The 22,882-nt window shown below is 39.7% G+C and overlaps 1 protein-coding gene across 1 annotated transcript in view; it reads left to right on the forward strand.

Annotated features, from left to right (window-relative positions):
* The window catches only part of LOC117292298 (WASH complex subunit 2-like), a 66,787-nt gene that overhangs the window by 38,770 nt on the left and 5,135 nt on the right, over positions 1–22,882 (forward strand). The window contains exons 19-27 of the mRNA XM_033774304.1: positions 56–156; positions 1,458–1,545; positions 2,191–2,301; positions 6,728–6,850; positions 7,796–8,152; positions 10,055–10,189; positions 11,370–11,531; positions 21,780–21,905; positions 22,531–22,765. Coding sequence (XP_033630195.1) covers positions 56–156; positions 1,458–1,545; positions 2,191–2,301; positions 6,728–6,850; positions 7,796–8,152; positions 10,055–10,189; positions 11,370–11,531; positions 21,780–21,905; positions 22,531–22,765 — 1,438 coding nt within the window. The remainder of the gene's footprint in view (positions 1–55; positions 157–1,457; positions 1,546–2,190; positions 2,302–6,727; positions 6,851–7,795; positions 8,153–10,054; positions 10,190–11,369; positions 11,532–21,779; positions 21,906–22,530; positions 22,766–22,882) is intronic.

The raw sequence follows: 22,882 nt of genomic DNA on the forward strand, positions 1-22,882 counted from the left end.
CTAAGTTGATTCAATTCATATTATGAATATGTAAATATCTCTAAACCAATTGCAGCCCGATGCTAACAAGAAGCCGTCTGGTGGGAGTTTATTTGATGACATTGATGGCGATGATGATGATGATCTGTTTGGAGCGGCTTCACAACCCAAGGAAACGTGAGTCATTTATTTACTTCACTGTGGTTTGATTTCTCTTTAGTCTCTGTGTAAACTTGGATTCAAATCTTTTACTGTGAGGAAATTCTTTAAACAGGCAGGGTCAAGTTTTTTTTCATTTTTGCTTACTCAGTTGTGTTATTGAAAATATTGAAAAAAACACAGTACATTGAGTTACAATTCTTTTAATTAGCTTTGCCAATTTGCTAGACTTGGATTAAAGAGGTCAAGTGGTCAGCATTTTTCTAGCCTACTTAGTTAGTTTCCAGATGGCAGAGTCACCTTATTATGGGGTTGAATGCTAACTTATGCTGTTAATGGTGCTTGCGTATCTACATGTAGGTAAGACTCTTAGTCATAATTGGCTTCTCTTCATCCAGGTTTTCAAATTGGTATTGTGTTTGTCATTCTTCATGTAAGCTCTTACAGCCATTATACACTTTCGGTACAGAAAAAAAATTAAAAGTTGACAGATTTACAAATAATTTACAGGGTTTACAGAAGGTAATGGTGAAAGATTCTTGAAATATTATTCCATGAAATGCTTTACTTTTTGAGAAAACATTAAAACAATATCAATTCTCGATAGCGAGAATTACGGATTTATTTTAAACACATGTCATGACACGGCGCAACGTGGGGAAACAAGGGTGGGTTTTCCCGTTATTTTCTCCCGACTCCGATGACCGATTGAGCCTAAATTTTCACAGGTTTGTTATTTTATATATAAGTTGTGGTACACGAAGTGTGGGCCTTGGACAATACTGTTTACCGAAAGTGTCCAATGGCTTTAAAGGATTTGGGTACTTTTTGTAACACAAAACACAATGTCCACAGATTTACATCAAACTTACACCGTTTGAAGATAATTATAGTATAAAGCGTACCTTAAAATGTTAGTTGCAGAGGTGCTGTAGTTTTTGAGAAATGAGTAAAAAAATGTCATGAAAATACATTTTTACATGCTAAAATAATTTTCAGCTCATGATCACTGAGACGAAAATTATATTCATGACATTGTTTTACTCGTTTCTCAAAAACTACAGCACCTCAGCAAGTTATATTTTCAGGGAAGCTTTCTACTATCATTATCTTCAAACTGTGCAAGATTAATGTAAATCTGTGGACACTGTGTTTTTTGTCCTACAAAAAGTACATAAACCCTTTAACAGAGTTCAGAAAACCTAAGTTATCTTTCAAGTATGTCACATGAATGATCAGTGATAATTGTTTCTTTTATTTAGTTCCATTCAAAGCAAGTTTTGCAAGTCATTAAAGTTGTTGTTTTGTTGATCTTACAGGGCAAAGAAGAAGCCGGCTGGAGGTGTGGCTTTGTTTGGAGGGGCGTCGCCAAAGAAAGACGATTTAGAAGAGAAACCCACAGTCAAGGTAAAAATAATATCAAACTGTCTGGACGTCAAGGGTCATTCAACCCATAAGTGCATATTAAAAAAGGGTGCGTTCGATTAGCTTCCCCTTGTGTACCGAAGTTTGCACTCAGGGCAGCCACAAAACGAGGCTAATCGAAAACTGCAGTGTTTCCGGAAACTATGTTATTACACAAGGGCCCAATTTCATAAAGCCTGTAAGCAAAACAATTCGCTTAGCATGAAATTTCTTCCTTAATAAAACAGAATTTCCAACAAAATGTTCACGTGATTTTCAGGATAAGCAAAGAACAGCTGAATAGCAGTAACAAGCAATATGCAACAATCTAAAATTTGGTTGGTAATCTTGTTTTTTATCCAAGAAGAGATTTCGTGCTAAGAAAATTTTTGTGCTTACAGGCTTTATGAAATGTGGCCCTGGGATCCACCAGAGACCCTCTCGCGAGCTGGGTCTGTGGTGGCTGACACCGGAGCAGAAACAAATATCCCGTGATGGATAAATGTAATTGAACGCTCCAGTGTAAGTTTCACTAACGCGTTTAAGCTAATGGAATGTACCCATTGATGTTGTCTGTGTACAATTGCATTGGTTGTAGATATTTGAGCCATTTTGCATTAATCACTTTCTTTGTTTTGATTTCATCAGAGACGTGACAAGAGTCCAAAGACCAGAACAACGTTGAGTTTGTTTGATGACAATGATGACAAAGATGATAATTTGTTTGGTGGCAAATCGACAGGAACAAAAGATGATATGGTAAGAGACCACCCCCCCTCCCCCACCCCCCCCCCCCCCCCCCCCAGCCCGTGGCCCAACCTCATGGATCTGAAAATAACTCGGAGTTAGATTCTAAAGCAGGCGTTAAGTTTACAAATTGCACAATGTAAAGGTTAGGACTTTCAGGCTAGCTTAAAGGAACACGTTGCCTTGGATCGGTCGAGTTGGTCTTTGAAAGCGTTTGTAACTGTTTTTTATAAAATGCATATGGTAGAAAGATGTTGTAAAAGTAGAATACAATGATCCACACAAACATGCCTCGAAATTGCGTGGTTTTCTTTTTACCTCGTCGACTAACACGGTCGGCCATTTATTGACTCCCATAAATGGCTGACCGTGTTAGTTGGCGCAGTAAAAGGAAAAAAACCACACAATTTCGAGGCAACTTGTGTGGATCATTTTATTTCATTTTTTTATAATGTGGAAACATATCTTAGTTCTCTGGCCTCTGGGCTTTATTCACACAGTCTGTCGGAGAAGAACAAGAAGTTGACTGTTGTTATTCTCCCGACATCAAAGTATAGAATCAATAATATTAATGAGAAACAATAACATTGCAATAAAATAAACGTTAATATATACAGTGCTTATGTCTACGAGTTATTCAAAGAGTAAGGCAACTAATAAATCCACAAACGGGGCGGGTTTCTCTCAGCCCTGGAATTAAGCAATTAGAAAAAGACACATCGCTAGAAAATGTACATTAATGTCTAAGCGATTACTAACTAAGGCCATCAAATAACGATTGTAGTTGGATGGCAACATTAAAGAAAGAAATAATACAAAACAGTACTTCCTCTGGCAGGGTCCTGCCAAAACCTTTATGGCGTCCGCCATCTTGGAAACGCCCAAATATTCAATTAAATAAACCTTGCAAACTGTGCAAAATAAACCTCAAGAAATAATACTCATCAAGAGCTCAACTATCTCTTTCTAATAACTCAAACTCATGTATAATAAATAAAGAAAGGTTAATGAAACTAAGTTCTGAAAAAGGGCGGAACTCCTGATTGCCGAATCTCAATTCGGAATCTTGCCAAAACAACATTAAAAAGTGGCTATAAATCTAAGCAAAATGTATAAAACAAGTATAAATGCAAGGGATTGTATGAAGGTAAATGCAATTTATGATAAAGGGGAAATGTGAAATAAATAAAGAGAAAAGATCATTACCTGTCGGAGAAGAACAAGAAGTTGACAGTTGTTATTCTCCCGACATCAAAGTATAGAATGATCCGAATTGATAAATTTGAAAATAAAGCCACCGCTGGGGGCGCTTGAACCGTGGTTTGAAGTGTGAATAAATGAATATATTAAGTCAACAAAGAAGCATAAAAAATACGGTTTACACACGTTTTTCTGCCCGTCACATTATTCCCCTTTCTAAAATCTTGGTGTTGTTGTCCTGGGGGTGAGAGGGTTTCTTTGTTCTGACGGAGATCTATGGAAGGGGCTGTTTGGTCGTTCATGTTGTCTCAGTTGTTCCGTATATGAAGGCGAGCTACGTCGTGGTAGTGACGCAGTAGTGGCAGGTTTAGGGCTGGTTCTGACTTGTTCTTGCTGCTGTTGCTGTGGTTGCTGCTGCATGCTGAAGTTGAAGTTTTGGCTCACTCGTCTCCGAAGTTGAACCAGGTCATCTAAGAACTCTTCCGGTAGTGAGGTTGGATGACGTCGTGGTCTTCTTTGTGTAGGAGATGGTGGAGGACGTTGTGGAGTTAGATGAGGAGGGTGGTCACCTCGGAATGTTGTAGGTGATATCATAGGATATTCATCATTATTTGAGTTTGCCATGCTAGAAATTGGATGGTCTGAAAATATCAAACTTAGCTCTGAAAACAAGTTAATTTATCAAGTTTCAGAGTACACAGTAACTGAAGTTACTGTACACAAATATCAGTAAATATATCAAGCAAATCTTTGTACAAAACTGCCTCGATCCTAATCAATTAATATCAAGATCAAAAAGAATCGTAAAGGCAATTCAATAAAAAAAACAATATTTACACTCTCCCTACCATCATAATGGTTGCTGGCTTCACTCTAAAATTAGTGTGAGCAATCAAAATAGAATAACCTTGTGTCTATAAAACACTGACTCAAAAATACGCAATTCAGCTTACACGCAACTCAGCATAAAAGGTAAGTTTCAATCTGAACGCTGCAATGATTTTTGGAATTGCTCTACACACTCAGCACCAATGAAATACAAAGGGATTCAGCACAAATAAAATGCAAAGAGATTTAGCACAAATCCACTAAACAATTTACAACAGGCTAAACGAGTAAATAGCACCAGCTATGAATGTTGTATAAAAAGCGGGTGCTGCTTCCAAAAATAATGTACAACTAGGAATTTTGAAACCACACTTTGAAGCAAAAATACACAACTATAATCAATAATGGATTGATCACCTTAGAATGAAAAAGTAAGTGCACTTGTTTTGTAAACAAACTATTACGTAACTCAAAAAATCTTGCAGATGTTAAAAGCAGGAGTACATGTTACTAGTATTATGTACTTGCAATGCAAAGAATTCGAAAGAGCTACTGAAATTTGTATTGTGTTTTACTTCAATGCTTACTTTGGATTGCAGTCTTGACGACTTCCGATTTCGACTGGAGATAGCTACTGTCTTGAGGTGTTCTCTGTAATTGTTCTAGTGTGACCCGAGTCAACCATGGTTCGTTGATACTTGACGATTTCCGAATTTCAAGTCGATATAGCTACTGTCTTGAGGAGTCCTTTGTAATTGTTCAGGTGTGACCCGAATCAACCATGGTTCGTCGATTAAGTTCTTGCGTGGTTATTGTTCTTGGAAGTTGTTGCACTTTCAGGTAGCGTTAACTTGAGTTCGGTGGCGTTTCGTGAACATGTTGAGCCATAGTAGAAAATCTGTGCGGTGTGCCTCCGGTCGGTGTAACACCGGGCGATCGGTGTATCGCTGGCGATTGGTGTAGCCTCGGGCTATTGGTGTATCGCCGGGTGCGTGTTGGTGTGTCTGGTTTCGGTACCGTCAAGAGCCAGGATGGTAGAGTCGGTGTCGTCAAGAGCCAGGATTTTACAGTAGAGTCGTTGTCGTCAAGAGCCAGGATATATGGTAGAGTCGTGTATTCATGCAGGAGTCTCAAACAGGTGAGTTGTTCAAGAAAATGTTTTCCACAGAACCGGATTCTCCACCATTTTGTGGCCGATTTAAATGAAAGATTTTAATGTGGAAACATATCTTAGTTCTCTGGCCTCTGGGCTTTATTCACACAGTCTGTCGGAGAAGAACAAGAAGTTGACAGTTGTTATTCTCCCGACATCAAAGTATAGAATCAATAATATTAATGAGAAACAATAACATTGCAATAAAATAAACGTTAATATATACAGTGCTTATGTCTACGAGTTATTCAAAGAGTAAGGCAACTAATAAATCCACAAACGGGGCGGGTTTCTCTCAGCCCCGGAATTAAGCAATTAGAAAAAGACACATCGCTAGAAAATGTACATTAATGTCTAAGCGATTACTAACTAAGGCCATCAAATAACGATTGTAGTTGGATGGCAACATTAAAGAAAGAAATAATACAAAACAGTATTTCCTCTGGCAGGTTCCCGCCAAAACCTTTATGGCGGCCGCCATCTTGGAAACGCCCAAATATTCAATTAAATAAACCTTGCAAACTGTGCAAAATAAACCTCAAGAAATAATACTCATCAAGAGCTCAACTATCTCTTTCTAATAACTCAAACTCATGTATAATAAATAAAGAAAGGTTAATGAGACTAAGTTCTGAAAAAGGGCGGAACTCCTGATTGCCGAATCTCAATTCGGAATCTTGCCAAAACAACATTAAAAAGTGGCTATAAATCTAAGCAAAATGTATAAAACAAGTATAAATGCAAGGGATTGTATGAAGGTAAATGCAATTTATGATAAAGGGGAAATGTGAAATAAATAAAGAGAAAAGATCATTACCTGTCGGAGAAGAACAAGAAGTTGACAGTTGTTATTCTCCCGACATCAAAGTATAGAATGATCCGAATTGATAAATTTGAAAATAAAGCCACCGCTGGGGGTGCTTGAACCGGGGTTTGAAGTGTGAATAAATGAATATATTAAGTCAACAAAGAAGCATAAAAAATACGGTTTACACACGTTTTTCTGCCCGTCACAATAACATCTTTCCAACCATATATGCATTTTTTTGTTTAAAGCTTTTTATAGACCAACTCGTCCGATCCAAGGCAACGTGTTCCTTTAAGACTCCCTAAACATTGGAAGTCTGATCGCAAACTAGGCCCACCCTTGAAATTAGCTGACGTACACCCGGCCCTGACCATGTACGGCGACAACCCATAATTGGTGTTGGTACATGCCCAGATACAGATACAGATATTGCGCTTCTGTCTTCTCAGATGACAAGGCGTCGTACTAAGAGTAAGAGTGTGTTTGACGATGAAGACGTACTCTTTAAGATCCACGAAGAAGCGCCCCCTGTGGATCTCTTTGGGTCAGTTAGTCCAGTCGCAGCAGCTAAGGTAAGCTTCATAAAGATTCTCCTCGTTGTGTTTTTCTTTTCTTACCCTTTACTCTTTGTTCTAACTAAAGTTAAGATTACAAATATTGTCAGACAAAGTTGTTTTTACTGGCAACAAGTTTTTGTTTTATGAGGGACTGAGATAGTACTGATTTCCCATGAATCTATGCTTTTGATAGAATGAGAGAATAGAGTAGTATTATTATCTGCTAAGTTTGCGTCCAAATTGGCGGCTGGGGTTATGGCTACGGCTGACGATCAAGCCACAGCATTTGGACATGGCTAAGTACATGTAGTTATATGCCATAATGTTTATTAGGAACTTGTATTGCATCAACAGAATTGAACACTTATAAGTTCACAAGATAAAAACCTTAAACTTCTTTTGAAAATTTACAAATATGTGTATGCATTGCTTTGATAATGAAATATCAAACGGGTGGACAAATTCAGATGATTTGGTGTGGGTTGGCATTTTCGTGTTAAAAGAGATTGTATTTCAGTGTATCAAAGTTGTTGATGGTGCAAGTTGCATTTAACATAAGTGACATGTTGTGGTTGATGTACGGTGGCCTGTGGTCTTTCTTAAGGAAGCCACTTGTTGCTAGTGGTCTCTGCATACATTACCATTTGGTTATTGGTTCTAGTTGGAACCACTAGACAGGCATGATATATTCTTCCTACTTTAGTCTGATTTCCGATTTTTGTTTGCGTTGGGAAAAATGTTGATTAAATAGCGTGAAATGTCTATTAAAGCCCATACCATGTGTACATGTAGGTCAGCTATTGTATTGTATAAAATATTCCCACTGTTATTAAGGACCAAATATCATGCCTGCCTAGAGTGGCAGTAATTATGTAATAATGTATGGTTAAGCAGCTGCCCATGGTTCAGCAGCTATACGAGTAGGGATATTAAACTTCTCTTGTGCCCACTAAACATTAGCCCGATTCAAACCTCGATAAGCCAAGATCAGCCTCCTCAGCTTCAAAAAGCCTCTTCAGCGACGAGGATGATGACGACCTCTTCAGTGCCGCGGCAAAGGCGTCGCCAAAACCCGCTTCCAAACCTTCATCCACCAAAAAACACCCTGAACCCACGACCAAGCCAAAGAGCGCCTCTTTGTTGTTTACTGATGAGGGCGATGGTGGGGACCTGCTGGGAGGGCTTAAATCTCCACCCCCAGAGGTCAAATCGAGGTCTGGGAGTAAAACATTGACTCCCGAGGTGAAGGAGCAACCGTCTGCGAAGATTGGAAGTGAGGAAGGTTCGGCGGAGGCTGACCCCTTGTTTGGGGAACAGGTAAGGCGTTAAGATAAAATTACTGCATGTCTGGATCATGGCCCAATTTCATGGCTCTGCTTACTGTACCTGTAAGCAAAGAATCAGCGCTTGCGGCAGCAGAGAATTCTGTGCTTATGTCAAGCCTATTTCATGGGTAAGCAGGGAATTCAGGCTAGTGTGTGTGCGTGCTACGCATTCTAGCGCAGAAGTTTGGCGCTTGCACGTAAGTGGAGAATTGTGAATGTAAGTGAAGAATTGTGATTGTAAGCGCAGAATTTGGTGGTAAGCAGAGCCATGAAATTGGGCCCATGTCTGTGCTCAATTGTGTTGCCTTTCTGATAAAATGTTGCTGTGTTTTGTTAAATTTTGATCATTTTGAAAGTTTGTGTTACCTTTTGCTGAGTGTTGAGCCATATTTGCTTACATGTACTTGTGATTTTTCATTTTCACTTCCTCACTTCATACAAATTTTGTGTGTATTGATTTACTGTGGGTTTTTTAGCTTGGTTCATACTTCCTGTGAATGTGAAGCAAATTTTGACATCACGCGGCTGTTTTTGCAAGGAATGTTTTTCGCAGGAGTTGAACACGGTTCAACTGTTTGGACAATATTCGTTTGTGAATTTGTGATGTAAAAATATGTATTGCATTCGCATTCACAGGAAGTGTGAACCAGGCTTTTCTTAATATCTTTCTAATAATGAAGGCACATGTAATACAATTTTTCTTTGCCTTGCTTTCTTGATGAATGTGACCAATGTAAGGTGTCTGTGTGTGTGTATTGATACGTCTACTTACTGTGTGTATGTCATTTGATCTTCGTGACTGGCTGTGTATGTAGACTGTGCAGTCAAGTCGTCCTGCTGCTACATGTGTGTAACCGCATACAACCACAGGGAGGCTTGAAGGCAAACTAGTCTGGTTCCCTTTTGTTCAAAATGTTCATTTCTGTTGTTGCAGACAAGGCATAATATGACTAAAAAGGCTTCAGCACCATTCGCTGCGGCTGTTGCTCTAAGGGTGTTGGTTTGTAGCCAGAGCTGCTTGATTCTGATGCAGCTTTACTAATGCAACAAATTCAATTCGTTGATTTAAATTTAATTTGTCGATCGGAACCTTCAAAATTCTCATGCACATACACATACATGTACAAATGGTTGTAGGTCGGCACAGTGTTGTGGTGCAGCAGAATATTCTGACATGGCGGTGCCTACGGGAAATTTCCTTCAAGCGTAGACCATGCCCACTTTTTGACTGATGCTCCCTGCAAAGAAGCCATCTTGCAATAAGCAAGTTTTTGTGTAATTTCTTGTACATGTGTGTGACCTTTTTCCTCCTTTAGTTGCTGTAAACTTCAACTATCGTTGCTTTTTGTGTCTCGCCTTTAAGAGAAATGTCACCTGCTTGTTGTGTGTTGAATTAGATTTTAAGAGTTTATTTTTAGGTGTTACCTTTTTGTTAGTGAAGTAATTATTTTTGATGATCATAGTGTTCAGAATTTGGGTCCCGAATGTTTTTAAATTTCTTGATTTTTCTCGCCCTTAATTACATGACTGCCCATTTTCACAAATGTTTATGCAACCACTTACTGAGTCATATTCAATTCAATTCAAAGCAACGTTTATTTCCACATATAATCATCAAAAAGTACAGTCAATAATATATAAATGTACATGTGTAGAGGCACGTTTCAAACACCAGGGGCTTGTTGTCAAGGACCAGCCTACAAAACAACAGCTTAACAAAAGAAGAAAGAACGAAATAAACAAAATAATACCTACAACAAGAATTAAACTAACATACTCTCCGATGTGCTTGATGAAACCTTTAAAAGGTTTGATAAATTTAAATATCAGCCATCTCTAATTTTTCTGTAAGTTTGGCAGTTGCTGATTTCCTTCTGACTTGACTTGTTTTCAGCAATCACCTCCTACCACTGCTGCCAAACCTAAGAAGCCTGCCGGTGCAGTGTCGATGTTTGCGGGGCTGGACCCCTCTGTTATCAAACGACAGCTCTCGTCCGGATCGACCAATGAGGATGAAGATAAGGATAAGGTAGGCTTGTTTGGTCCAGTCGGCAAGGATGGTGAGGAAACAAAACTCTAAGGATCGATAGGAAAAAATTGAGTCTCTATCCTGTCGAAAAACAAAATTGTAATCTCCTGAATCTGGGAGGTATTTTCTTGCATCTTTAAGTTGCTCCCATAAGTTGAACATGCTTGAAATTGTTTTCAGAATTAAACTTAATGTCAAGTTTGTAAATTTTTGATCAATTGGAATTATTATTATGGATATATTTTTCTTCGGACAAACCAATCATTGAGTTGTAGTATGCTGTTGGTTCATCTCCCAACAACTACAAGTCTGTGATGCTGCCCCCAGTCCCTTGACAGTTGTCGCGCATTGGCACCTTTTCCCTCAATTGTTAAATATTTTGTTTGAGAAGACTGCAAGGGTTTATGGGATTTGATTGCAAGGGCTGTTCTTATACAAAGACAAAGTGAAACCGATTCCTCGGTTAAACTGCTCAATTGTTGCAAATATTAGTTTCTGTGTTGGACCACCTTTAGAAGCAGTTCCTTGATCGAGAGTCCATTTTGAATATTCAGATAGGAAAAAAAAGTATCCTCATATGGTTCTTGGTTTTAAAAAAAGTAGGAAAAACCTTCCTCAGACTTTCACAGCCAGCATCTGGAATCACGATTTCTTGTTGACCTTTACCCAAAATATTGTAGATGTTTTTTAGTGTAGTTTGTAAAAATAGATGCATGACAGTGATATGTATGGATAGGTTGTACACCAGTGCTTGTTGGTTAATGCTGTTATATTTTAGTCGGATAGAATGTATTTAAGATGATTGTTACAGAATCTATGTCATTAGGCAGGTACCATTTCAGAGTTGGAGAGTTTTAAAATCCTTTTGCTATATTTTCTTTGAAAGTTAATATGTTAAATTTATTTATCTGAGAATTGTACCTTAAATTTGTTCGATACATATATAATAATTGTTAACTATTGGCCAGTCCCGCCCCCACTTAGGCCGTGTACGAGACGGCAACTTTCGGCTACAGCTACAGCTAGACTAGTGACGATCTAGCCGTTACTGAAGCCAAAGTCACCGTTTCGGACAAGGCCTTAAAATTTACTGGTGTTTTACTTGAAGGTGCACCACCTGTATCATTATCAAAGATACACATGAAGATAAAACACTTGTACATGATTATATTCCAAACAGCGTAACCGTTTATCGAGTAGCGGTTCGGACCATACAAGCCCCAAGCCTTTCATGGCACCGTCCTCCTCCTCGACTAATAAGCCCGCCTCTGTCATCCGGTCAGTCAAAGCACCCCAGGCTAAGAAGGGCCCTGGTGCTGGCAACAGAATTAGCATGCTTCAGGTTGGAACATAAATCACTTTTCATTTCCGTTCATTTCCTTTTTAATTTGTTTATTTTCGTTTCCTTTTTGTCCTCAAAATCAGTAGTTTCCAGCACTATCTCATGCCCGCTTAGCTCTCTGCTAGAAACATGATCATTCATTTTGTTTTTTTCAACCCCCCCCCCAAAAAAAAAATAAAAATAAATAAAAATAAAAAATAAAAATAAAAATAAATAAATGCAGTTGTTACATCAACTTTTTTTTAAATACAGTGTACTGGATATTTTTTACAGAATGAACCAATTGGATCTTTCCTTCCATTTTTTTCCCTTCTTTTTTTGTATACTGTTTTTGTTTTACTTTACTTTTAAAAAACTGTTCCTCAATCAATTTTCTCATTCTTAATTTAACAAGAAAAGAAAACATATGAAGCTTTTTTATCACAATTATCACATTCTAAAATATATTCCGCTTTGAATTTTTGTTAAACCCATTCTTGTTTTTATTATTTTTGAAATATAACTTTATCCTGTTGGATATTAGTTAGTTGCTATATTGCTTTCATCTCTCACTAACATGTAGTCTCTAACCCCAACTGGCGTCCTTTTTCACTCTAACAAACTCTTACACTACATGCTACCTCAAAACTGATCTGTTCTTGAACCTGTTGTTCTTACCACTTTTGTTTGGTACAACTCTTTTTTGGACTTAAAACATGCTTGAGTGTTTTGTTATAAGATAGTGGTTTGATGGTGGTCCACATGGAGAGAGTGTGGCCAAAGTACAGAGATGTACTGTATACATGTACATGTACTTCTCATCAATGCACTCTCTGTACACATTCCTTCTCATTCCTATTGTTGGTTTCATGGCTTCATTTATCATCATTCATTACTAAATACCGGTGCAAATATATCTCAGTTACTTTCAGTCCTTGCAAGTTGGTCTGTGTACCTTCTTTTCTTCTCTGTCCATTTCTATTTTCTACACAGTAATCAAATAAATTGTTTTTTTATATTGATACAAATGTTAAAAATACTGAATGTTAAAGCAACTTGAGCGTCACTGAGTGATGGATATGAGCGTTTTATGAAGCCACTATTTTATTATTGTTATTCATTAACATTGCACAGAGCAGAAATGATACATTTGCATCAGTATTGACTGGCATTAACATTTTTATTATGACAACCCTGCAAGGAGGAATGCAAAGCCAACTTCATGTGTACCTTGATTCTCAAAGTAACAAGCGTGTTATTGTACTGTTGTTAATTGAGTGAAGTTAGCTTTGCAAACCAGGCAATGTTTGTAGTCAATATCAACCCTGTACATCACCTTACATCTAGACTATGGCCGATTATTTCCTGATATTATCCAGGGAATATGTCAAGTACATGAATAATTGTACAATTAAGATCTTAGCCTGAAAAAAGATGGAAATGATTGAACACTGTTTCTGCTTATTGATCAGTCTGTGGGGGTCGATGTTCCGGCCAAACAGTGTGGTCTCTAATTGGTTGATCCATTTTTTTCGTACACGGTGTTGGGATCATTGAAACGAACTCCCTTACACACTTTGGTATTCTGTAAAACTATTGTAGGTGCAAATTACATAAAGCTGGTATGAACAAAAAGTTGGTTAGCACTTAAATATACTGGTTAGCAGAAATGATCACATTGTTGGCTTGACTGGTGCCTCACTCTTCAGTCCTAAGTAAATACATTTGCCAAGCAGCAATTAACTTCTCTTTAAAATTGTGCTCTGTCCTGCTAAGCTTAAGTAGCAGAGAACCAGTCATAATTGGGTTAATTCCTTTATCTCTGCTTAGCAAGATTTTTCTGTGCTTAGGACTTTTTGCGCGTAATATTTCTCAGAGCGCTGCTTGAGCAAACATTGCTTAACAATTTAATGCTAAGTAAGTATGAAATCAATGGCTAGTAACCTTTCTCTGGTAAGCATTATTGTTTTGTGGTAACCTGCCTGTTGTGCCTAAGCAGCTATATGACATTGGTGTACAGGGTAACCTGCAATATATCTGCACTGTTAAGTTGCCTTAATTGATATTAAACCATTATAAACATTTAATCACTCTGTAATGTAGTACATGCTTAGCTAACAAACTTCTCAAATCACCATTTAAAGACAATCCTAAATTGTATTCATGTTTATTGTATTTTAAAGGTATTCTACTTTGTTGGTAATTGTTGGTCAGGTAGTCTTTCACATTTAAGATTCTATCAAGAGACCATTTCCGATGATGTAGCACACCTTTAAGTTGACTACATTCATGACAAAGGATAATTCACAATTGATTAACTCGTTGAATGTATTGTAAATTATCACAAGTAAATTACTTTTAATCATAAGCTGGATTCATGGGAAAATCATCCACCTCCTCATTTTTTCTCTTCACAATTTCTTGGTCACTTACTGAAGTGCTATTTTATTCTTCTCTGTTTTGCATGCATATGTTTGTCAACATTGTCTAGACTGATTTAACCTTTCCGCATTTCCTTTCCTTTCTTCAAACATTATATACATGTAGCAGAGTTGTAATAACAATGTGATGCTAAATCAGATGCATGCATGTCGTAGTAAAGCAGTTGTATTGTGATGAAGATAAATTTGTTGTTTCATATAATAAGGCTTGAATGCTGTAGATGTTAGTTCCTGTGAGTAAGGCGTTTGCGAGTACATTTTGTGTCCCATATGTTTCTTCTACATTCAGTTCCTGCAGTCCTCCAACAGTAACAAAGAGGAAGTCTTGACGCGGCTGAAGAATTCCCCCGCCCTGTCCTCCGCCCAAAAGACCAAACTACTCTCAACATCCACCCAGACCCCACCGCCCAGACCCTTGTCACCTCCTGCTAGAATTATATCACCCCCTTCACCCCCTCCTCGCCCTTTATCACCTCTTGCTAGACCTTGTTCTCCTGTAGCCAGATCCCTCTCACCTCCTGCTCTTCCTCGAAGGGCCTTATCTCCCCCTCTAAGGCCACGGCCACTCTCCCCCTTGACTAGAACAGTGTCCCCACTAGACTTAACACCAACACAGAGATTTCGGTCACCAATGCGACCTATATCACCACCAATGAGACCTATATCACCACCCATTATGCAGAATAGCCATGGAAAGTCGGACTTAATCCTCCCAAAGGCCATGAGAAAATGCCTTAGAGTGATCGACTTCCAAAAATCCAAGAAAACAAAAAAACCACATGTGAAAGAGGTCAAACCTCCAAATGCAGAAAAGGCTTCCAAGCTGCCAAAGCTTGTACTTCAGAGACTGAAATCCTCTCCTGTATTCGACCAAGGACCGAGACACAACAGCCCTCCCAACAGAAACAACAACAGTCCAACAAGTCCAAACAGATCTCGTAGTAGACATCCTTCTGATCCTTGCAGCGTCAACAGAAAGCAGCATGCACGCCTGAAATTTAGTCCCAGTGATGCGCTGCTGACCATGGGATCTAAGGCACTGGCGAAAACTCCGAGGCTGTTCCATAAAGAAGGTGATAAACCTCCAAAGTCGCTACCGCTTCCTCTACATCATCAGAATGGTGTGAGGATACGGCCTCCACCCCAACGGCCAACTGCACCTCCACCTCGAACTCCTCCACCGCCTCCTAAAGCGGACTCTTATGAATTCTCCTCTGACTCTGAAGCAACTCATGATGGCTGCCCTCGTCAATGTCCAGATGATTATGATATCCGGACCTCAGTACTACCAGATCTACCATCTCTCAAGAGGTCCCCAAGAAGACATGCTCATCATCATCCTCTCCAGCAAGGCAACAGTTCAAACAATGATCCTCCTCATAAACCCAACAAGCCCCCAATAAGCCCCGCATTTGTATTATCTGCCAAATTGGGATCACCGGATAGGTTAAGGCTCAGTCCATGCCTGACTCCTTCTCCTTCGACATCCCCAGTTGGGTTTTCTCAGCATCCGCCTCATCATCCTACCGTACCAAAAATACCCTCTTCACCAAGACTGCCAGGACGAAGACAGATGTGGTCACCAGATATGTCTCCTGCTCCGCCTTTGCCTGTTCAGAAAGCAGTCAAGCCAATGGATCCTCCTGAGATTCCTAGAAGGAACAATACCCAAGCTGCTTCTGCAAAACCACTTCCTACTCTACCTTCTAATTATGAACAAATTGAACAGATGTCATTGCATTCATCAAGCACACCTCAGTCAGATTGTCACCAAAGACTTGTCTCAAATGGAGTCCAGGAATGCCAGTCACCAACAAACAGGAAAAAGCTGCCTCTTCCTATTGACGAAGAGCCACTGTATGACTCTGATAATCTGTTGGACTCGTGTCCTTTCCCGATGAGTCAGGGACAAGGCAAGGAAATCGTGGCTGCTAATTGTACTATGGAAGGGAAACCAAAACATGTTCATTTTATACCAGGAAGAGAAGACTCCAATGTAGATGGGCACCCCAGAGCATCTCTCAGACTTCTTTTTACCACAAATGATTCATTTAACACAAAACAACAAAAAGCACTTCTTTTTGCTTCAAAGCCCTTACCACCTATTCCTCAGCCAATCACAGACCCGCAAGAGATTCAAACATTCATGTCCCAATCCATGAAGCCCCTTCCACCAATTCCTCCCTCTCCTCAGGTGAATGGTTTTGGGCATGAACACAAAGATCCCCCTTTTGCAGCTCCTCTCGTTGCCAAGGTAAAACCCCTTCCATCAATCCCAAGGAACAACTTCAAGGCAATCGAAGACATAAGTTCAAATATTGGAAGCGATAAGGCACATCTTAGGTGCAAACCCTTGCCTAATATACCACGAAGCCCAACTAGAGGGCGTCATAAGATGATTCTTGACATGGATGCCAGTCTAGGCTGTCCACCAGATCCTTCCTCGCCAGCAGTTCCGCTATCTCCTCCAATAGGCACAGTACGCACTCCAGGGGTTGGTCAGGAGAGCAGTGAACAGCCTTGTGATCATGAACCTCAAAGTTTGTCCTCGAGAAAACTGCATAAATGTCCGATTGAATCCACATACAGTTTTAACACACACAACAGTCAGAATCAGACACCTGTCATCAATCCCAGGACAAAGTTAAGAAAGGGTTCAACATTTTCCAGACCACTCTCTGTTGAGTGTGAACTCTTGCAGAAGATGCAGAAACGGAAGGCTGCCCTTGAACTGTCGATTTCAAAGGCGTCACTCAAGAAAGAGAATCGTTCAAAGCTCGATGCGAAAAATGCTGATAGACAGAAATACCCTTTACCAAGCGAAACGATCCAGTCTAAAGTGGCGGGTAGAAATGAGGAATTGAGAAAAGGGTCTGAACTGTTCCCACTGGAGCAGACTACAAGTGCCAGTGTCTTTGAATATCCTGACACCACCCGTGATCCTCTCAAGACGTCTACTGTCATAGATATACATTTTGAGATACCTCCACCTGTCCAAGTTCGCCCGGATGAGAGAGTCTTAGATAGTACACAAGATGACATTTTTGCGGAGGAAGACGATTTAGATTCTGAGCCCTTTCCATGGATGAATTCATCCCTACCACGAGAACCACCCCCACCTCCACCTCTAGAACTTCCTCCACCTCCTCTACCCACTCCTTTGGCACCTCCTTTGCCACCACGAGATGATCCTCTTTCAGAACCCTTTCCACCACCTCCTCCACCCCCACCCCCACCTCTCCCACCTAGAAGTTGTCCAGCCTTTCCCCAAAAGAACAAAAAGAATCTTGTAAATAACGCATTACCTGTTGTCAACAATCAAACTCAGGCAGGCAGGAAGGGTCTGAGATCACCTCCGATGCCTCGACCTAAAAATAAGCACTGGATCCCGCCATCCCAGAGAGTCTTAGCCTCTGGTGCATCATCAGATTCAACTCCCTGTCAAAGTCCAGTCAACTTTGATTCCACAGGTCAAGCTGAATTAAAGGCTAGACTATTCAGGAAGAGAGCAGAAATTGAGTCAGGTAGTCCTCAATCATTGTTGACGTCATCATTAAGCTTTAGTAACAGAGGAAATAAAGGTCGTCAAAGTTCCAACATTTCTAATCAGCCGAATTGTACAGGGGAGTCGGAGCTTTTGTCCAAGTTGGCGCGCAAGAGAGAAGCAATGGAGAAGATGCTGTCAACAAACCAGGGAGCTGGAGAACAGAATACTTGCGAGCAAAGAAGGAATCAAAATCAGCGTCGGCCGACAGTGTCAAGTGAACAGTCTGAACTGATGCAGAAGTTGGGAAGGAAACGGGCACAAGCAGAATCCATACCTGTACAAGAATCGCACGTTAGACATTTGGAGCGAGACCAACAAGCCCTTAGTCCCAGTGAAAGGATAAAAAATCCAGGTCACTGTAAGGATTCTGAATCTTCTGAGTTGATGCAAAAGCTGGAAAGAAAAAAGCTAGAAGCCGAGTCCAGATTGAAGCCTGGTTTGAAACTAAACGTGGATGCTTCCAATCGGAGTGAAATCCATTTGCCTCAAATCAACCTTGCTGAGGAGAGGAGAACTAGGGGTCAAACACGGGAGCCTGCTGTTGAATCATCAGAGTTAATGCAAAAACTGAACAAGAAAAGGATTGCAGCGGAGCCTGAAAGTGTGTTAAGAAGTGAAAGACTTGAAAATGATCAGTTGGATTTGAGCAAAACACAAAGACAGAAGGAGCATTTCCCACAAATAATCTCCTCTGCATGTGCTGTAAATTCTGGCAGCAAACGGGACACTCCAAGTGAGGCATCTGAATTGATGCAGAAACTTGGACAAAAAAGACTTGAAGCTGAAGATACTCCTGTGAGCCACTCCCGTCCGAAGACAAAACTACCACCAATTGTAGCCCCCAAAAATACCAGAAAGAAGAGTCATCCTCTTAGTCCGTCACCTCCACAAGTCACATCCCCAGGTACTCTAGACAGAAAAATAAACTTTGGTGTCATCTCGGGACACAATTCTATTAAGGGATGGAAACCAGAAAATTACGGTCTTCAGGCAATAGGCCCTTCAGAATTGTTGGCGAAACTAGAAAGGAAGAAGACAGAGATAGACAGAGCTGACAATCAAAGTGAAGAGGGGACGAATCGGCAGAGTGTACCCTTCCCTGAAATCAATCTACCCTGGAAGCCCAGAAAGGTGGAGCGGATAAACTTTTCCCCGAAGACATCATTCTCTGGTAATGGTTTCAAAAGAGACTCGGGTGCTGGTTGTGAAAGTGAAATCCCCAAAGTTTCGAGACGAACTAAAGTTGTCAAAAGAGTTCCATCTAGAGGATCTCGTGAGTTTCAGAACCTCAAATCTTTCCAATCAACTCAAGCCAGTAGACTTAACGGGACTAAGGTGACCAGACATGAGAAAATAGCCTCAAAGGCTGAACAAAGCAACCCTTTACCAACTCCAGCCAAGAAGCTGGCCAATACCAAGGTTAGGAGGAAGCCAAGTGAAAAGCGCGACTCGCCTCCTGGTGTGGTCCACCTCAGAAAGAGGACCTCAATTAGAAAATCCCCCACAAAGAGAATTTCTTATAAAATGCGTAGGAATTCCAAAAGCCTGTCACCCTCTCTGACCCAGGACTGCCACTCCAAGGCCCCCTGTGCACCCAAGACTCTCCCTAAACCTTTGACTGCCAAGAGGCTCCAAGCAGCCAGATTGTTGGGATCGGCTGTTTGCTCGCCCGCTCCTGCAACACGCATACACAATGACAAGGCTAATAGCACAATCAATAAACTTCAGGTGTGGTGCATATTCATGTTGTTGGCATGGCAATCTTGGAATCCTGTCTCTTGAACAAGTTTGAAGAAGTAAAAACAGCTAAATATTGCCTCCATAATTTGACTTATGTATAATGCTAGTCCAGCATTCCAAAATGAAACCTAAATTAGCAGAGACAGTGTCAAAGGTACAGCATTGGTGAAATCGATCTACTTAACAGCAGTCTGTACATTACAATGTGCTGCAGCAAAATTTGAAAACCTCTAGATTTTTTTCAAACCTCGGCTGAGGCTCTGGCTGTGGCTCCAGGCTCCGATGCTTGGCATGCTTGATGTTCCAAAATGCACGAGATAGCCAAAACCGTAGCCAAAGCCCAAACCTAGGTTTGGAAAATGCCCCTAAAAAAACATTCGGACAAACCAATGCTGTAACATTAGAACATGCATGTAAAACAAGGACCAGACCCTGTATGTATGCTTAGAAGCATGTGAATGACTTTATGATATTGCATGGTCTTTTTTAGTGTGTCTGTCTTATTCCTAGCCTTTATAGTGGAGAATTAATCCTACTCGGAACCTGTTGATCTACATGAGCTAATGGGAGACTGTTGAGACGCTGGCAGCAGCTGACAAAACGGTCCATTTTGGGGGTCTCTGGGGTGTGCGCACATGCTCAGTATTGCGCCTGAGCATGCACACTACTGGCGAGAACTGTGAAAACGGACCGTCCAAAAGTCTCCCATTAGAGATTGGCTGTTGTCAGCATGTCGTTTTTATCCTCTAGTGGGAGTTTGACAAGTTTCCTTGATGGGAAGATCATCCTTAGATTATCATTTCTGTTGGCTGGGGGTTGGGGCGAAAAACAACTAACACAATATAAACGTTTTTGCATAATGCATAGATGTCAAAAACAGTTTGAGTTAAAACTTTTCTATAAAATATAATCGTTAAGTTATCAAAAGAAGTCAGTCGAATATTATGGAGGAAGGAAATGAAATGTCAGAGAAATTTCCTGATCTGAAACAGATGGACAAACTCAACTCTGTATGAGATTACAGAATACTTTGAATTTACGTGGTTTGGTTTCTTGCATGGGTACAAAATTTACAATGCAGTTTGCTTACATTCATTTGGACTTAAACAAATATGCTAATGTTTCAATGGAAAAATAGTGTTAAAGACAGTGGACACTACTGGTAATTGTTAAAGACTAGTCTTCACAGTTGGTGTATCTCAACACATGCATAAAATAACAAACCTGTGAAAATTTGAGCTCAATTGGTTGTCAAAGTTGCAAGATAATAATGAAAGAAAAAACACACCTGTCACACGAAGTTGTGTGCTCTCTGATGCTTGATTTCGAGACCTCAAATTCTAAACTTGAGGTCTTGAAATCAAATTCGTTGAAAGTTACTTCTTTCTCGAAAACTACGTCACTCCAGAGGGAGCTGTTTCTCACAATGTTTTATACTATCAACCTCTCCCCATTACTCATAATCAAGAAAGGTTTTATGATGATAATTATTTTGAGTATTTACCAATAGTGTCCACTGCCTTCAAGCGAAATCAAGTTTTAAGAATTCATCTGTTAATTGTGTTTTGTGTGTGGTTTTTGTTTTTTCATTATTTTGATGAATGGTTTTTTAAAATTTGAAATTAGATTGCACTCAATTTAGCAAACATTTTTCACAAAAATGGGGTTTATATCCACTAATTTGCAGTGCAGTACATGTATATGGTAAATAAATGATGGCACCTTGATAAAAAAACTGACGTTATGTCTTAAACATTCTTTAACAGTCCTCTGTAACCTCATCTTTTTGAAGAGTAAATAATGCTAGTTTACAGGAGTGCCTGGTTTTTGGCATGGAGTGTAACATTATAGAGAAGTGGCAGTAAAGGCAAAATACATACATGTACACTAGGTCTGCAGAATAGAATGAAAACTGTTGAAGCTACAATATAACAATAAGTAGATTTTGTCTTTTAAACTCGGATGTCTTAAAGGAACATTACAGAATTGGTTTTGCTAGCAAAACAGTTGCTGGCAGTGTAAGCACTTTATGTAATCCACCATATACATATACATACACACCTGTAGAGGTCTGAGATTGATACACCATCTGTGTCACGAGAGAATAGTGAAAAAGTGATAACAAATTTTGCATTGCATCGATGCCTAAACAAAAATGAATAAAACGCTCACTGAGCGATAAACTCCAAACGCGAAATTAGATTATTAATTTCTCATCAAATATGAAATTTCAGACAGAAATATTTCAAGGGATGTTTTCTACTATCATCATCATCAGATCGTGAAAGTTTTAAGTAAATCTGTGATCTTCACAATTTTTTTTTATTACCAATTCTGTAACGTTCCTTTAAGTGTTCCTTTAAATAATCAATCTCTTTCGCATTTGTCATGTTTCTTTTTTTTTTCTTCTTCAAACTAACCATTCATAAACCTTCTAACATCGCCTCAGCATCCTTATCTAACTTGCATATTATTCAGCCTGACCTAAACAATCCCAGGAAGAATTTCTTCTTACTTTATGTATTCTTGATCTGATTGCAGTCAAACCTAGCGATAAACCCCGCAGCAATGAGGCCCGGTGCTGCCCCACCCTCCAGGGACACGGAGCCAGGGGCAGTCTCATTTGAAGATGCACCCAAGATCCAAACACTCAGTAGCCTCAACAAGGTAACATTTTATTTCATTTATTCTGGTCCGAACCCAAGGGCTCTCAGAAAACTGAACTAAAAGGCACAAAAAACTACTTGGTAATGAGCAACGGAGAGCTGTTGACAGTATAAAACATTGTGAGAAGTAACATAGTTTTTTTTTTAGAAAGAAGTGATTTATCACTAAAATAAAAAAATAAAAATTTCTTTCATTATTTGTTTCCAACAGCAATGATCAATTGAGTCCAAAACTTCACAGGGTCGTTTTGTATTTGATTGGATACCACCAAGTGAGAATACTGGTGTGTGGAAATTAGTAAAGGGGTCAAATTAGTCGTTGCATTTGCAAGAAAATAATTTTGTGTGCTTTTAGATGCCTGATAAAATGCTTCAGACCTGAAGTCTTTTAATATTTAAGTGAGAAATTACCTATTTCTAAAAAAGTATGTTACTTCAGAGGGAGCCGTTTCTCACAATACTTTATACAATCAACAGCTCTCCATTTGGTAACGAGTAAGTTTTTATGCTAGCTGTTATTTTTAGTAATTACCAGTAGTGTCCAGTGCCTTGAAAGCCAAACAGTGAAAAGATTCCCTCAAATGTGTCTTGAGAACTTGGTAACTATTTTTATGTCTCCACTCTAGGGTCGTGCCAAGGTGTCAGGTAAGCGTCGAGCCCCCTCCCGTCGACACCGTACGGAAGGAGCTGCAGGTGGTCCAACCCTAAGAGGGGAATCAAGTCCTCTGAGTTTCTCTGCCGATCCACTGTTTGAGGATCCATCAACTCTAGGAGGTCTACCTAATATCTCTTCCAGCCCAAAGGGTGTAAGTGATGTAACGGGAATTTCAAGTAACGGGACGTCGGCCAGTAAACGGAAAGGTGAGAGAAATGACATAGTTTAGGTGTGGGGATGGGGGATCTTGTAATTTCAATTGTTCATTTTTGAAGTAATTTTATTGCTGTTTTACCTATGTTCGTTTTAATGTGTGTAGTAGT

The sequence above is a fragment of the Asterias rubens genome, chromosome 7 (genome assembly GCF_902459465.1).
Source record: "Asterias rubens chromosome 7, eAstRub1.3, whole genome shotgun sequence".
NCBI classification, from domain to species: domain Eukaryota; kingdom Metazoa; phylum Echinodermata; class Asteroidea; order Forcipulatida; family Asteriidae; genus Asterias; species Asterias rubens.